This window comes from Tinamus guttatus, unplaced genomic scaffold, assembly GCF_059628265.1.
Source record: "Tinamus guttatus ecotype Peru unplaced genomic scaffold, ASM5962826v1 Tinamus_guttatus_pri_ptg000165l, whole genome shotgun sequence".
In the NCBI taxonomy this organism is placed as follows: Eukaryota; Metazoa; Chordata; class Aves; order Tinamiformes; family Tinamidae; genus Tinamus; species Tinamus guttatus.
In genome coordinates this window covers 172,445-187,486 of record NW_028288699.1, presented here as the reverse complement: position 1 = coordinate 187,486, position 15,042 = coordinate 172,445, and the positions used below count along the sequence as shown (strand labels likewise).

Here is a 15,042-nt window from a genome sequence, read left to right as displayed (position 1 = left end):
GTGACGCTCCAACACCTGCAGCTTGAAATAGCTACTTCGATTAAAAAAAAAAAAATCCCAGTTGCAAATTTGCAGTTCATTTAGGCTGCTTTTAAAACAGAAGGAAGAACACTGAAAAAGTCAATTTAACAAGAACTAGCTACCGTTTATTGCAGTAAATAACGTAACAACGAATAGGGTTGGATGGGAAGCACGCCCTTGCCAGTGCCTGGTTTCAGCAGGCAGGGATGACGCACTCAGCTGCTTTGTGAGCGCTCCTGTGCAGGAAACCCAGCTCTCCTCCCGGGTCCCAGCTTCACCATTGCAGCAGCCCCTGGGCACGGAGGGGACCCCTAAGGCCAAGGCACTTTCCTTTCCCTTGAGCCTCCCTTTGACTGCAGTGGAGAGCCCTCCTTTGAGCAGATGACATCTTGCATCCTAGAGATGTTTCCTCCACGAGACCCTGAGGTTTCAGAGTATCTACTACAGAGGAAGAAGGATGAGGAGCTCAGATGCAGACAGCTGATAGGTAGAAGAAAGTAGCTTCCATGTAGAAGGAAGGGTCAATATTTTAAACAAACAATTCACAGAGGAGTGAAGATCTTTATTTCTTAGTGTTCATATATATATATATATATATATATATATATATATATAAAAGCAAGAAATTAAACAATGGAGACAGGGTGGGCTTGACACGGGCCTAGACATGAAAAAAAAAAAAACCCTAAAACAAATAAAAAACACAGTTATGAATATTCCGGGAGTTTTTGGTAAAAAGTGACTGTTACCCAGAGAAGTCACGGTGAACAGTTTTCTGACTCCATTCTGTGCATTGACTCATGCTGCATTTCTCTCCTTAGAACAAACAGGCTTTAAAAAAAATGTATCCATGATTTTACAGTATCACACCATTCAGTAAAGATGAAATTTTAGTCTTCACTTTAGTCTTCACCATGAGCAATGGTGAATAATCTATCACACAGGAAAGATGGACCGAATATACAACAGTGGTTACCTATGAACCCACTGTTCCTTATCTTTGTCTCTTTCGGGTTGTGTTCTGCATTACTCCAGGAGTCAGCTATGAGGTATGAAAAAAAACAAGCAAAACATTAATTTCTTAACATTTTAATAAAACTCACTGTATTATTTGCATGCTCAAAACATTTGTGAAAATAAAGTAAAAAAATATTTAGTGTTCCTGAAAGTCTTACGGATTTTTTTTTTATTAAAAAAGCAGTTCTCTTTGTTGTTTCTTTTGTATCCAAACATGCCTCAACATTATGCTCAGCCATAAGTGTATCCTTCTTACCATTGTACAAATAATTACACTGAATTTCTATAGTGCTAAAAAATACATAAAACAACCCCCCTCCCCCAAATTATATGATAGGTAGCCAGATAACTCATCAAGAAGAGATCATGTTGTACATATTGAAGAGTAAACAGCATTTTCAGTGCCAAGAAAGTGTCCAATTTTTTGGCATATCTCTTCCACCTAAAACTCTCGAGTAGGAGGACAGATTGATTTCCACAGAAGAATTCCTTTGATTTACAATAAAGCTAGAGAGAATTAATACCCCATACATACCATCAATTTACTGGATTTCTGAAAAGCTAACATGACAGGAAACAGGGACAACTATACATACAAACGCCATGATAAGAGTAATAATTTAAAATGTCATACTGCAAATATACAAAGATGACCTGATTTCATTTAAAACATTTACTTCCTACTATAAACTAGCTCATCTAACAAGTTCCCAACTCTTTGATACTTCATGACTGAAGCAGCCAAGTGTTCCCTAACATCTGATGTGTATTGTGCTACACGTAGAAAGTGTTCAAAACCAGCGACCCACACTGAAGGGTGCATCTATTTCAGCATGTTTGAAATTCATCACCCGGTACCGACTCAGCTGTGATGTTTTTCAGAAGCTGACTAGTCATGCTGGTGCAGCATTCTGCTCCATGAGTAGGGATGCTTCTCGAAGAGCGTGTTTATAAACCCTACCACAACACTCTGAAACCAGTTTCTGAAATTTTTGCTCTGGACACCAGAAGAAACAAAGCTGCCTCAGCTCAGTACCCTGTATGAGCTAATTAGCCCTGCTGAGATGTGGTGTTTATTAGCATGAGTGAAGCACTGAGCTAACCCAAACGCATACCTCGGGTACCTCAGCTAGAGTTAGTACGGCAACACACTGTGCCGTTCAGTCCTACAGATTCATTTAAAGCCAAACCTGTGGGCAGCCCCATGCTGTTGCAGCCTTGCAGGTGGGTTAGTCTGAGCACAGCATTACATTAGAGCAGTTGTACAACTTCTTGTAGCAGACTAGCTCCATCAGAGGATGTTTGGGTGGCTGTGCAGTCCTGCACTGTGCTTTGCACAGACATTTGGTTCTTGACACAACACTCGTTCCCCCAAATCTGAGTGCTGTAGGTTCAAAACACAGTCCAGATGCAGACTGCTTACATGGTGGTCAGGTAAGAAGATTCCACAGTCTCCTAAACAATAATCACAGGACAACTCAAAAAAGCTGCAATTACTGCACTGACCAATTTCTTCCTATGGGGAAAGCAAACAAACAGAGGTATACGAAAAGAGAGGCAAAGTACCTCAGTTTTTCCATTCAATAACAGTCTTTCAATTTTTAAAAGTAGAACAGAAAAGTAAAACAAAACAAAAAGTGATTTTCCTGAATCAAGAATGTAAATATTAGCACAAGACACACAACTCTGAACAGAGTTTAAACCTGTATCAAAGCACATTTTGAAAACTGTATAAATGGATAACACATCTCTGAATCATTCCACATCACAGTATGGTCAGTTTATACATCAACAGATAATGCTTTTAACTGCCACCTCAGTCAATCATTGAGCAAAGGTGAGTCAGAGCTCCTTCCAAAGTATGCATTAACAGCCAAGCCCAGGTTCTCTGCCCAGTTACTTCTTCACAGATTTTTTTTTCTATCTACTAAGAGGATAGTGCTGCAAAGCTCTCGGCCAGAAAGCCCTGCAATGCCTTAGAACACAGGAATTAACTCCAGAAGACAGTAAACTCTTTAGACCACCAGAAGACCCGCCGGAAGAGCTAAAGCAGTTCTTCTCTGCGCTAGATGAGGCTGCCTGTCACAACAGAATCTGGCAATGCCCCTATCTTATCACCCTTCTTTTTTTCCTTTTTCTGCTTGCTACTCTCTCAATCAACAGTACACAGAGTGAGGGGCCTTATATGGCCACTCATGGCTCTCACTGACATCTGGACAAATCCTGCACACCAAAAGGTGGAGCCAGAAGCAAGAAGAAGGGCATAATTTAAGTTGCAAGTGTAGAGTGGTGTGCTGGAGAAAACTGTTCTTCCAGAATATCACTGGCTCTGCAGCACTGGCAGCAGAAAGCAGTAATAAAACAAAACTGAAGTGGGCAGACACTCTTCATACTTGAAGAGATCAGCTTGTAAGTAGGAAAGTGTACTTTTTTTGCTCTCTCTTTCAGAATCACTTTCAGAAGTAAAACTGCTTTTTCATCTTCTTCCTGTTACTAGGAAAAAATAAAAAAAAACAGGGAAAGATTTCAAGTTACAAATGGAAGCAAATATTGCTACTTATTCACAACTGTGAAATCCCATTACTTTCCCATAACTATATAAATGTTTTAAGGGATTTTTAAAAGCAGATTAAAGGCAAAAAAAAAGAAAAGATCTCCAAACTCCATGTGAAATGATAGCATTGTAAGAGCATTCAAGTGTGCATTGCAGGTATAACTTTCAAGAAATATTGATTGAATCCCTTATATGGTCAAAAGTAGCCATGTTACATAAAGAGGAAATAGCATGAACTGACAACCTGAACATAAACATCAGGCTTCGCCTTTCTTTTGCAATTGCTCCAGTTTTCTTCTTAAGAGGCTGTAGTTTTCCTTGGTCCCCGGTGCCATCGGATCAAGCTTCAGGGAGACTTCATAGTGCTTCTTTGCTAAATCAAGATTCCCCCAGCGATGATAAAGCACAGCTGGAACAACAACGAGGAGTTTCATTAGCAATATTGTTGAATAACGTGCAATCTTGCCAATCACTTGGAAAACAACATTAACACATTTGTTTCCGCTGAGGGTCCTTTTTGCTGGCTGGTGGCACAGTAGCTGCTTGTTCTGCTGCCAAACTCCGGAGCAAAGCCTGGGAGCAGAACTGGCATGGGAATGCTGAAGGAATGAATTACACTGTGGCCACAAACGGCAGTTCTTATCGGGTGAGCTCATAGTGGGTTACAAGCAGAGCATAAATGAAGCAATTTGCAGCCACTGAAGTGCAGCTACCTCTGGGCTGGATTGTGCAGCCCTCTTGATCTGTCATAACATGTGACAGCTTCTCTGGTTTAGTGCCCTGTTCTCTTGCTGGCAGTTTTTCTAGAAAGTAAAATAGAAATCTGCCCAGCAGGAAGAAGTCTCAAAAGATTGCTTTTTCCCTTTTTAAAACACAGTGAATATGAAGCAGAGAAACAATACAGCTGATAAGAGTTAGGAAGGCTCTTACCCAAATTACCATGATAACTGGCAGCATTTGGATTGGCTTTAATTGCCTTGAGGAACAAAGCTTCAGATTCCTGAATAATTTAGAAAAACGAGTCAACAAGACAGACTACTTCTGCAGTACATAAAATAGTACAGAATGTACCCAAATTTATAACAAAGACAACAATCCCAAAATACTATGCCATATCTATACAAACCACAATATCCATACTGTAAGCCTGTCTGACGCTGTGGCTCAGGGACTTTGGCCTCCAGAAGACCTCCAGAAGTGATAATGTTAAAAATATGTACCATATGTTCACCGACTCCTGCTAACTTTATTGTTATTTTTTTTCAGATAGCTATAATACTTTCAAACATTTCATGCTGTAGTTTTCCCTACTTATCTATCAAGACATACTTCAATATCTGAGCAAAATGCTTTTGATTTTTGAGACCCCTCCGTTCAAAGCAATTTTTACCATTTAGAATGGGATCGTTCCAGTAAAGCTGTCTAAACCAGATGCTTGGACATGACTCTTAATGAAAAACAGTGAGTGCCTAACATTGAAATAGGAAAAAAAAGAAAAAAAAAAAAAAAAAAGGGAATTTGAACCAACTGAAAAACTCCTTGCGTGTCTCAAGCTATCTGTTCCATCTATTCCATATTCCCACTTGCATAAGTACTGCAGTGGATATGTTGATGCTCGAGTACTTCTTGGAGAAGTTGAACTCCCTCACCAAATACCCAGCAGTACAATTTACAGCTAAATGTACTCTCTAATTCAAACATTTTTATTTTCCAAGGCTAGCCGCTAATATAAAACTCTGTTTCCATAGCATATTTCCTGTAGCAGTTTAAAAGGATAAAAAGGAAACCTCAACCCAGACAGACCATGTTTACTAGTTTACATGCAAGTTTAGATATTTCAGAAAGGTAATTTTAGATAGTTTCTATGCTATGCTCTGTTTTAAGGGAAAGTGGCACATTCAGTTTCAGTGCACATGATCTGGCAATAAAATTACTTCAGTGTGGTAGGTTCTCTTCTAATGCACATACTTACTACCTGAGATATGTCAGGAAAAGCCTTTTTCTATTTGCCAAGTTTTTACCACTTACGTCCACAAGACAAAATACAGGATCCACTGAGACAGAAAAGCTGTCAGCCAGATTTTTGGTTCCACGCATTCTCATACAATCCTTGAGGTTGGAAGGGACCTCTGGAGATCATCTAGTCCAACCCCCCTGCACACGCAGGGTCACCTAGAGCACGTGGCACAGAACTGCGCCCAAGCGGGTTTGGAAGATCTCCAGAGAAGGAGACTCCACAATCACGTGAAAGAAAAATAAGACTCTGTTAGCGTCCCTTAGATGACATGTGTTTTTGATGTCAAGATTAACAACTCTGAGTGACATGGAATCTTCAAGAATGTCCCAATTCCAAAACAACCTGTGCTCCCTTCAGCACTCTGCTGAGAAGAGCTGAGGCTGCCACTCTGAGGCCAAGACACACTGACGCAGCTGCCTTCATCTTCTCAGGACAAGGAAAATACAACCCCTAGGCTTCTACACAAATTCTTTAGTGAGGCCTCCAGTTTCAGAAGAGGGAATATTTAGATAGTCATGAATATGCAAAATGTCTGGAAATTCAGAGTATGTGACTTCACAGTGCAAGCTGAAGCATTCCTTTCCTCTGGCATAAGCAACAGTTCTGATATTTTCATACCCTGTTAATGATCCTGGCTGCGTGGGACTAATACTGTTTAATGTCTTCATTAACAACTTGGAAGTCAGAAGGGAGCAGCGGCTTCACAGGTGACTCCCACTTGGAGGGAATGGTCAATATGCTGGAGAACAGGCCTGCTATTCAAAGAGACTTGGACATGCTGGAGAAAGGCGCTAGTGGGAATCTCCTTGCATTTAATTTTGCTGAATTGCGATGGGATAGCCCATTCAACAGCACAGGCTGGGGGTTGACTGCCTAGGAAGCAGCTCTGCAGGAAAATAATAACAGAAATAATAATACTAAGAATAGCCAACCATATCCTTGCACATCCTTGGTTGTGTTGGCAGGGGTGCAGCCAGCAGATTCAGGTAAGTGATCCTTCCCATCTGGTTGGCACTTGGAATACAGTGTCCAGCTTTGGGCTCCCTGTTACAGGATACACCTGCAGTAGCCCAGCAGAGGGGCACTGCAATGCATGGAGCAGACGACATACACGGAGTCGGAGGAAACTGGATCTCTTCAGCCTCCAAAAAGGAGACACCTCATTGCTATCTACAACCGCCTGATCAGATGAAATCAGAAATGGAGAGAGCTAATGAAGCCAGGCTTTTCTCAAAGGTGCAACAGGATAAGAAATAAGAGACCCAAGGTGGTAGACAGGAAATTCCAATTGGATAAAAAGAACATTTTTTTAAAACCATGAGGATACTCTTAACATCAGAAGAAACTGCCCATGAAAGTTTTGGAATCTCCACTTTTGCAGGTGTTAAAGACTCAACTGGACACACCTTTGAGCAAGCTGATGTAGTTAAGCCTGCTTCAGGCAGTAGGTTGGGCTAGAGGACATCTGGAAGTCCCTTGCAATCTAAATTATTCTATGATTCCAACTCAGAAGCCAAGAGACTTGTAGGACCTAACATTTGGCAGACTGAAGAGTGCTGCAACTTAGCAGAATGGCACCTGAGAACATGGAGCAGTCACAAGTCCTACACCAAATTCTGTTTTTTTTCCATTGCAAATTTTGGTATTTTCATCCAAGTAAATATCTGCTTTCTCCCCTGTGAAGGTTAACAGCAATTAAAGTGGCAAATGGGATATTCAGTATTGTGGCTGTTGCCACCTAGTCAGAGGAGGAGCAGCTACCGTGTAGACTCATCCCTCCATGGCCCATGTGAGATGGTACAACAAGCGCAATGCTTTCCCAGAAAACTTAATGAAATACATGCTCAGAGCTGTCTCCCATTACCATCCATCTTCAGCCATATACTGAAACCATTTTTACTGCCACTGCTTTGCTCAGCAGCTATTACAAGCATACCGCCTGATTAAAGGCTATTTAAGGTGCATCACATTCATATTACAGTAGATATATGGAGTAAATATACATTCAGTACAACCAGTAATACTTCAAACTGCTCTACCTTGCCAAATCTTTAAATTAAGTGCTGTTAGGAAACTTGCACACTGTATACAGTAAAGGCTTTAGGAAAGCACGCTGTATTCCATCTGCTGCCAGGGTCACAGTGCAAAACTGAAATCTGGCTTTATTTCAAGTACAAAAAAATGCTTAATGGTGCCAATTTTTTGTACTGCATATAGAAAATGCATGGATCTGTACATAACAAAAATATAGCATACGTATTTTCCGAGAACTAAAGATAGCTTGATTCTTTGTCCACTGCAACAAGAATATGTATTTAAATAAGAAGTTTAGCTTGATATAGGAGATATTAATTAAAAAAAACCAAAACAGTAAAATTAAAACAGCTCACCCTTTATGAGCTTTTGCTTCTGGAACAATAAATCATTCATGAATAGATACAGATGGAATTCTTAAAGGCTTGGGCTATTTTTGGTTGCTTAAGGAAAACCACCTTCTGCTGAAAATCAGTGCATTTGAAACTGAAGGAAAATATTGCTTACTTATGGCAAGGAAACTTCTCATGGCAATCTCAATGTCTTTTAAAATAATAGTAAGAAAATCTTACTGTATTGGCTTTACTGGTAAATAGTAACAAGTTTTATGCAGACACAAAACAAGTAAACTAATAAATTAAATGCCTGGGGTTATGAACACATCAGAGAGAGTCAGGCAGCTGTTGGGCAAACACTTTCACTACCTTTATGCCTTCCTGCTCCTCCCCTTAAGCACACTCCATATCAATCCTTGAAGCACAATCCACTTCTGTCTTTACATGTTGATAAGAAATCTCTATCTCCCATCCCTTTTATTGTCACTGAGTGTTTTCTCAGCAAAAAAACTCTATCTCCTCTTTTTAGACCACGCAAATGACAGATGCTAAGGTCACTGCTTTGCAACTGAGTGATGTCAGTCCCTTTTCCAAATCCCTTAATTTCCTCTCCCTATTCCAACCTATCAGTTTCAAATTACTAGTTAAGTTTTGTGTGCTTTGCCTTATGCAAATCCAGCACTCCTCACTGAACACAGAAGACTCCCTTTTGCTCCCCGCTTTCCCCAGGCTCTGCTGCTCCCTCCACTTTATCTGACACACTGACTTCAAAGCTTCATTTTTTCCAGAGCTGCCCATAAAAATCACTACAACCTCTTTTATTTTTTTAAATTTTATGACACAGACTTATTTCTTTAGTTATTGGAAGAAGTTTTCTTGTCAACTTTCTACCTATTTTTTTCTACTTACCCCATTAGAAGTGTTCTCTAGCATGCCAGGCTGCATATGATTCTTGCTAAATAACTACATGATCCCCCACTCTTTCATACTAATGACTCATCAAAATAATCATAGCAATTAACTCCTCCATAATCTTACTCCTTATACATTCTAGGTGTTAATTTTCATACTTCTGGAACTTTGTTAAAGCAGCTTCCTAAAATATATCTTACGGAGGTCTACGGAGTGGTTAATTACCTAATACCAAAGTACCACTTGCTAGCTGGTTCTCTGTATCCAGAAGAAAGTTCCATACATTGTTCTGCGTATGGACTTTTTGTAATGCTCAGAGTTCATCCAAATATTCTTATCCTTTATCTAGAATCAGAGAGCCCAACATCACTAGCTTAGCTGGCATAAGAGGTAAAGAGGCCAGAATTCATTCTGACTAGTGGCAAACTTTGCTTTCTTTGCATCCAAAAACACAAGAACTTGCACACAACTGCACATCTAACTTCAGGCTCTGAACCAAGGCCTTTAAATCAGATGAGGTTCACTGTACAGGCAGCAAAGCCAGACAAGACCCTAACTGCCCTCTAGTGCCTAACAGCCTGTTTCTCTCTGCTGACGTAATTTAGGGCAGCTACTCTCCTAACACAGCACCTAAAGTTAGGTGGGATAAATCTAAGCCAAAGTCACCCAGCAGGTCTGTGACAGAAACAGGCATTGAAACCTTATTATCTAAGGCATGGTGCACAATGGCTTCCTCAAAGAGTTTCTATAGAAATTCAGAGCTTACTCTCTCTCTCTATATATAAAATATATGTATGTATTTGCATGAGTATATATAAATATATATATTATTATATAAAAAAATCAGGAACCTTTAGCTACCTACCTTATATTTCTGTGATTTCCCCAGTACATTGGCCAAAGAAAACATAAGGGAATGATCATTAGGTATTAACTCCAGAGCCTCTCTCCCAACCGCCTCTGCTTGAGCGAGATTTCCTGGGAGCCCATACGGGGGAAAGAGAAGGCATCTTTAGCACCGCTTAGATCAGTTACTTCCCGTGCTGTAAGCCAGCACGTGTACCATATGATTACATGCAACTCTCAGGAAAACCAGCAAGTAAATGTAAAACCATACTTTCTGTTTGCAATGGTTAACACTTTCATAAGAACAATAAGAATAAAGTAGAGATTCAAAAGTTATAAATTTTGGTCTATAACATAAATATACTTCCACGATGATGCCATTTTAAATGAGGAACAGCAATTCATCTTATGGGCTTGATTTTAATTAATGCTTTTAAGTGACACAGTAGAATTAGGGTATTCTAATGTTTACAGATTCTTAATAAAAGAGGCAAAAGCTCTTTGAGATTAAAATAAATAAATAAATAAAACTTTGAGTTTTACAAGATGCTGAATTATTCATTAAAAGATTTTAATGGACTTATACCTGTGTTATCAAGCAATATAATCATATTGTTCCAAGCCAAACTATGCTCTGGTTTCAGAACTGTAGCATTTCTCCATGCATTCAGTGCATCTATATGGCGATTCAAATCTGCATACTAGAAAGAAAGAAAAGCCCAGAAATTTTACCCTGATTTGCTTTACTTTCCTATCATGCACTGAAGGCAAAAATAAAAAATATAAAAAGAATACCAGAATAATGCATAAACAAGACTACTATATATTCCTGTTATATTTTTTCAGTGCTTTTCCATGGGAGTTGTTTTTAAATACACATATACCAATGGTATGGGGAAAAAAACTACCATGCAATTCAGAAATCTAAACAAGAGAGTAAATAAATATTTAATATAAATATTTCAAAGAATCCAGATTGAATTTTTTGGCATAGTTGAGAAAAAAAATAATAAACATCTCTTGAACAAAAGAATATAACCTATATTTTTGTGTATATATCTTTGTATTTAAAAGTAGGAGTTACAAATTGGTGTGGGAAGAAGTTTTTTGGGGGAAAGCAAGAAGGACCATAGGAAATGTGAAACCACCTTCAACTGCAAATGAAACAAACTGGAGTAACTATAAATACAGGAATGTTACATCTATCATTTATTCATAACTACTTACCAGCCTTCCTAAATTATAGTAACAATCTGGGTATTTTTTCCTGTGTTTAATTGCTGTCCAGTAGCTTTGCTCTGCCTCTTCAAACCTTCTTAAGCTGTTCTGTACTATTCCCAGGTTCATCCATGCAGCAGCAAAATCAGGTCTAAGCAATTTGGAAAACAAGCAAACAAACAAGAGACAGGACAACTGAGCATTTGCAACACAAGATCCTATTGTATCACTTCTGCTCAGTTGCTGCAAAACACTGCTTAGCTTTACTGTAGACTTACTGAATTTGTACAGCTAAAGACAGCAACTCCTCTGCTTCTTGGAGCTCATTCCTTTCTTTCAGAATATTTCCAAGGTTGTTCATGGCATGTACATATTTAGGATTCAACCTAAAATTTGAAATTTAAAAGATTATTTATAGGAAACATATTTTTGTATACAAATTATTAGCTCTGCAATACTGCAGAGCAGGCAAATGAAAACCTAAGGTTTTTCTCCATGGGAAACATTACAGTAATTTTAGGAGAGTTCAGCAAAGCAAGAAAAATCCCATTACCTGACAGCTTCTCTGTAATATTTGATTGCAGCAGTTTGATTTCCTTTGTCAGCCAAGTTTTTGCCAACATTGTAGTGTACCTGAAAACACAGATCAGCATTTTACCAGATGCCATGCCCAACAGATATTCTGCAGGGCCAAGTTGCAAAAAATTTTTACTCCAGAAAGCTGCAGCCAATATGTCTCATTCACTACCGTCTTATGTTACAAGGATACACACAGTGAAGACAGCAGAAAAAAAACCTGAGGAATGCATTAGGAATTCTGGATCTGTTTTAACTAGCTAAAGACAGATTAGCCACTTCCAGATATTATAAAGGCAATCACTGCGCTTTTCACAAGACTCAGAAAATAAACAGAAAATTTAAGCTTCTCCCCTTCCGCCCCCCCCAAAAAAAGGAGAAAGAGAAAAAATAAAAAATAACTTATTGCTTATTGGTTTGGCTTCAGAATACAAACACCATTTCTGAAACAAATATTTTGGGTGTGGCAACATGTTGGAGATGTTGCCTACTAAAAACAAAAAACAAAAAACAAAAAACAAAACATAAAAAAAACAGAAAGGATCCAGCACTTTGGTATGAAACTAGAGAGGAAGAGACATCATTTGAATTTATGAGAAGAACAAGACAAAAAAATCAGAATAAATCTGAGCTGGAAGACCTATCAAATGCTACCTTAAGACTACTGTCAGAAGACTACAATTGCTGATCAAAGAAAAACACAAATTTAGAAATGTGACAGCAGTATTACAAGCACTTACACAGCAAATTAATCAGAATTACTTCTTTAAACACCTTACTATTTCAAATCTAATTTTGGATGAAAAATACACAAAAGGCACACAATGCAATTTCTTTCATATTTTTAAAATATATACACAATTATGTTTGAATCTAATTGCTATAGTATTTAATATGCTAATTGGTTGAATTCCATTTCTTTGACTATGCAGTAACATACTATGAACAAATTGAGTTAAAAAAAAAATTCACACTTTCTAGAATTAGTGCAAAAAGTAGTTTCACTGGCTTAAGAGACACAGCAAAGATGCTAGGTGTGCATCTACATATGCAAGCAAAAGGCTTGCTGAACATGCACAGAAACAGCTACTCAGCTGCTTAGAGTGGTCTGCAAGATATAAAATGGCACACAAACTCCATGCCCCATAAAGGTGGTTCTAGCAGTTTCTAAGACAAAAAATCTTGACAATTCCTTTGTATATAGATAGAAATATATAAGGTATACGTCAAGAAGCAACAGAATGGTACATTTACTGTTCTGTCAAGCATAGGCATTCCAAAAGACTCCTTGACCATGAGAAGAAATTAGCACAGCATTGTCTTGCCCAAGCATCATCAGTGTTAAGGATGCGGCCTGAAAGATTTTTCGTATCACTCAATACTATTTTATTGTTCTTCCACTTTTTTTCAGCCTCTTTTGATATTATTCTTACCAAACTGGATTGCTTTAATTACATATGCTGAAACTTACAGTCTCAAATGTATTCAGGGCAAATTAGGCTATCAGACTTTGTGTTTCCAGACAAAAGAAAAATCACAGCAAAGCAGAAAAAAATAAAGATTTTACTCAATATTGCGCATTAGCTGTTAAAATATTTGACTTCACATTTCAGTATCAAGATTAACCTAGTTCAATTTCTTTCTCCAAGAAGTTGTTCTTTCAAAAGGCGTCAGTGTTCCCACAGGAAAAAAATTGATTAAAGACTGAAGACAGACCAAATGAGGAAAACTGTGCATATACAAACTATTTGGTCTCTCAAATGCAAGTTTCAATTGTCTTGTGTTAAGAAACAGTCACCATTCCACTTTCAGATTCCTTTTCTTCATTTTTTCCAAGACACTGAACTTTCATGCCCATTTCTGTTTCAAATGCAAAGATTATTTTCCCATGCAACAGAACTGTGCAGACTGCAGAAAGCTGATCGATATCAACGCTCTCAAACCAAAGCATCAAATTAAATATTACTTGTATATGCACATTTTGTGAACTTAACTAAAAAGACAAACTATACTGTATTAAAAATCACAGCAAATCCTATTTAAAGAAACTACTGTTTATTAAAAAGATATTTTTCTCTCAATGGTACATATCTTCCATCCCCAGGTATGGCTCCCATGTGAAAGAAAACAGTATTTCTAAACAATACTCCTTCAAATGAACTGTTCCTTGTCGTATGTAGCTTCCCCTAATTTCCTGTCAAGCAAAACTGTAGTGTTAGGTCCTCTCAATATGGTGGTGATAGAGGGATGCAGCATAAGAAAAACTAAACCAAGAAACCAAACCAAGAGTTTCCCCTGCGCTTTCTCTCCATGTAAGTCACAACAGCAGCTTTCAGGCTGATTTACAGTGGATATTCAGTAGCAACCAGCTTTTAAGGACAGAGTCAGCAAAGGCTTCCTGGGTACACAGAGGCATTTGGAAGGTGCAGGTTACCTTTTCTGTACTGCCATTCCTCTCACTTCACTGGCCATTGCACAGAGGCGTCAAGATCAACTTTTTGCTCTACTCTGGGCGCCTTCCAAAACCCAGGATTATAATAATCTACATTGTCTAAGCACAAGGCTATATTTCTCCATCTGTCTGTGGCCTCTCTCTTGGCCTCTGTCTGCACAACATGAGGCCAAGTACATCTATACATGGTGGGTAGGAAGAACCTGGCCTTTTAAGCATAAGAAACTAGGGTGACACTTTAAATTTGGTCTCTAGAGACACAGCTCTTCTGCCTTTGAGAGCTATAGTGCATTCCAACCTGCAAAGAATTTGCCTTTCCTCATGAAACATTCAAGAGCAGGCAGGCATTTCATTATTAAATCAGTATCAAAGACACATATTAACTGGAAATGACAGGCTGTGTTATGCCCACATGCTCCTTTATCAATCTTATACAGGTAATTTTTTTTTCAGTAATAACTTTCAAAGGACTATTTCTCAATGCTGTGTAACATCACAGAATTCTCTACAACCAGAACAATCAGGAAAACATAACATAGGAAAAATACTCCGGAATAGAACCTAGTTAATCTCAACAGGTATGTCCATCTAACATAGCACCTCAGCCAAAATTGATATATTCTAAGTATACAGAGCCAATGTGTCTAAAAGGACAGTACAGGATCTTAGTCAAAGAGGCTCAGCCACAGTTAGAACGATGTGTGCACATACATTTAAATGAGGAAGGGTGAAAAAACTGTACTTCCCTATTCAAAAACATTATTCTTAAATCAATTTCTTGGGTCTTTTTTTAAAGCAGCCTAGGAAGAAACAAACATGTAATATGATCCTCAGAGAAGTACAGCCCCTCAGTTGAAACCCTGCTATCATCATTTATTTTATTTCCTCTTCCTGGCCACTTGTAATCATCTTTTCAGCAAGTACTTGTATTTGCTGAAAAGAAAGGAGGAAGACCACAGATGTTAAATTTTCTGCAGAAACATGCAGATGCCCCTGTCATTGCCAGCCTCTTACCTCCAACGCTTTTCTTTCCCCTGCTATTGGAATATTGAAATTCTGT

At 38.5% G+C, this 15,042-nt stretch overlaps 1 protein-coding gene across 2 annotated transcripts in view; it reads right to left on the bottom strand.

Annotated features, from left to right (window-relative positions):
* Positions 1–3,343: 3,343 nt before the first annotated feature.
* The window catches only part of TMTC4 (transmembrane O-mannosyltransferase targeting cadherins 4), a 47,207-nt gene continuing 35,508 nt past the window's right edge, over positions 3,344–15,042 (bottom strand). For both annotated transcript variants that reach the window (XM_088522788.1, XM_010221302.2), the window contains 7 exons: positions 11,508–11,587; positions 11,233–11,340; positions 10,964–11,105; positions 10,323–10,437; positions 9,756–9,868; positions 4,523–4,592; positions 3,344–4,001 (listed from right to left, as the gene is read on the bottom strand). In XM_088522788.1, coding sequence (XP_088378914.1) covers positions 3,850–4,001; positions 4,523–4,592; positions 9,756–9,868; positions 10,323–10,437; positions 10,964–11,105; positions 11,233–11,340; positions 11,508–11,587 — 780 coding nt within the window. In that variant the 3' untranslated portion in view covers positions 3,344–3,849. The remainder of the gene's footprint in view (positions 4,002–4,522; positions 4,593–9,755; positions 9,869–10,322; positions 10,438–10,963; positions 11,106–11,232; positions 11,341–11,507; positions 11,588–15,042) is intronic.